The 748-nt window shown below is 72.3% G+C and overlaps 1 protein-coding gene across 1 annotated transcript; it reads right to left on the bottom strand.

Annotated features, from left to right (window-relative positions):
* Nucleotides 1-3: 3 nt before the first annotated feature.
* On the bottom strand, nucleotides 4-740 carry LOC120509527 (scavenger receptor cysteine-rich type 1 protein M130-like; the record flags this gene model as incomplete). Its single annotated transcript, XM_039724249.1, has 2 exons — nucleotides 418-740; nucleotides 4-344 (listed from the first exon to the last, which is right to left on the bottom strand). Coding segments are annotated over exons 1-2 (546 nt in total), but the record flags the coding sequence as incomplete, so codon positions are not given.
* Between the last annotated feature and the right edge of the window lie 8 nt (nucleotides 741-748).

The following is a 748-nucleotide window of genomic DNA, read 5'->3' as shown; positions in this document are numbered from 1 at the left end:
AGGCTCCTCACACAGGTCCCCATACCCACCTGAGCAGTTGACAGCAGCGGCGTTTCCGGGGGCACAGGGCAGCTTCCCCAGCACGGCCACGGGGCACTCGCCCGGGTGCCGCTCGCTCCCGCTGCAGCCGAAGGCGTCCGGCCGCAGCGGCCCCTCCCCGCTGCCGAAGGAGCCTCCCGGGGCCACGCTGAGGGCGCGGCCGCAGCCCAGCTGCCGGCACAGGACGTGCGCATCGGGCAGCTCCCACTCGCTGGCGCACACGGAGCCCCACGTGCCCCTCACCGCCACCTCCACTCGCCCGGAGCAGCCCGAGCTGCCGTTCGCCACTCGGAAGCCCGTGTAGGCTGTGACGGGAGCGGCCGTCAGAGCACTGATGCCGCAGGGACCCCAACACCCCCCGGTGTCCCCGGCACTTACACGAGCAGATGACGCTGCCAGGGCCGGGGCAGGCCTCGTCGTGGCGCGGACGCCGGGCACAGGCACTGAGCAGGGGCTCGGTGCCATGGCACTGGAAGCCCCCGTCCCACAGCGATCCCGACACCGCCCCAAAACGGCCACTGCCGGCGATGCCGATCACCTCGCCGCAGCCCAGCTCCCTGCACACCACCTGCGCCACCTTCATGTCCACCTGATCCGCACAGACACCGACCCACGCCCGGCCCTGACGCACCTCCAGCCGCCCGGCACAGGCTCCATCGCCTCCGACCAGCTGGGAAAAGCCTGTGGGAGCAGTGCAGGGCCGGTGTCA

Source organism: Passer montanus, unplaced genomic scaffold (genome assembly GCF_014805655.1).
Source record: "Passer montanus isolate IOZ18808 unplaced genomic scaffold, ASM1480565v1 scaffold5216, whole genome shotgun sequence".
In the NCBI taxonomy this organism is placed as follows: domain Eukaryota; kingdom Metazoa; phylum Chordata; class Aves; order Passeriformes; family Passeridae; genus Passer; species Passer montanus.
This window is presented reverse-complemented; position numbering and strand designations above follow the sequence as displayed.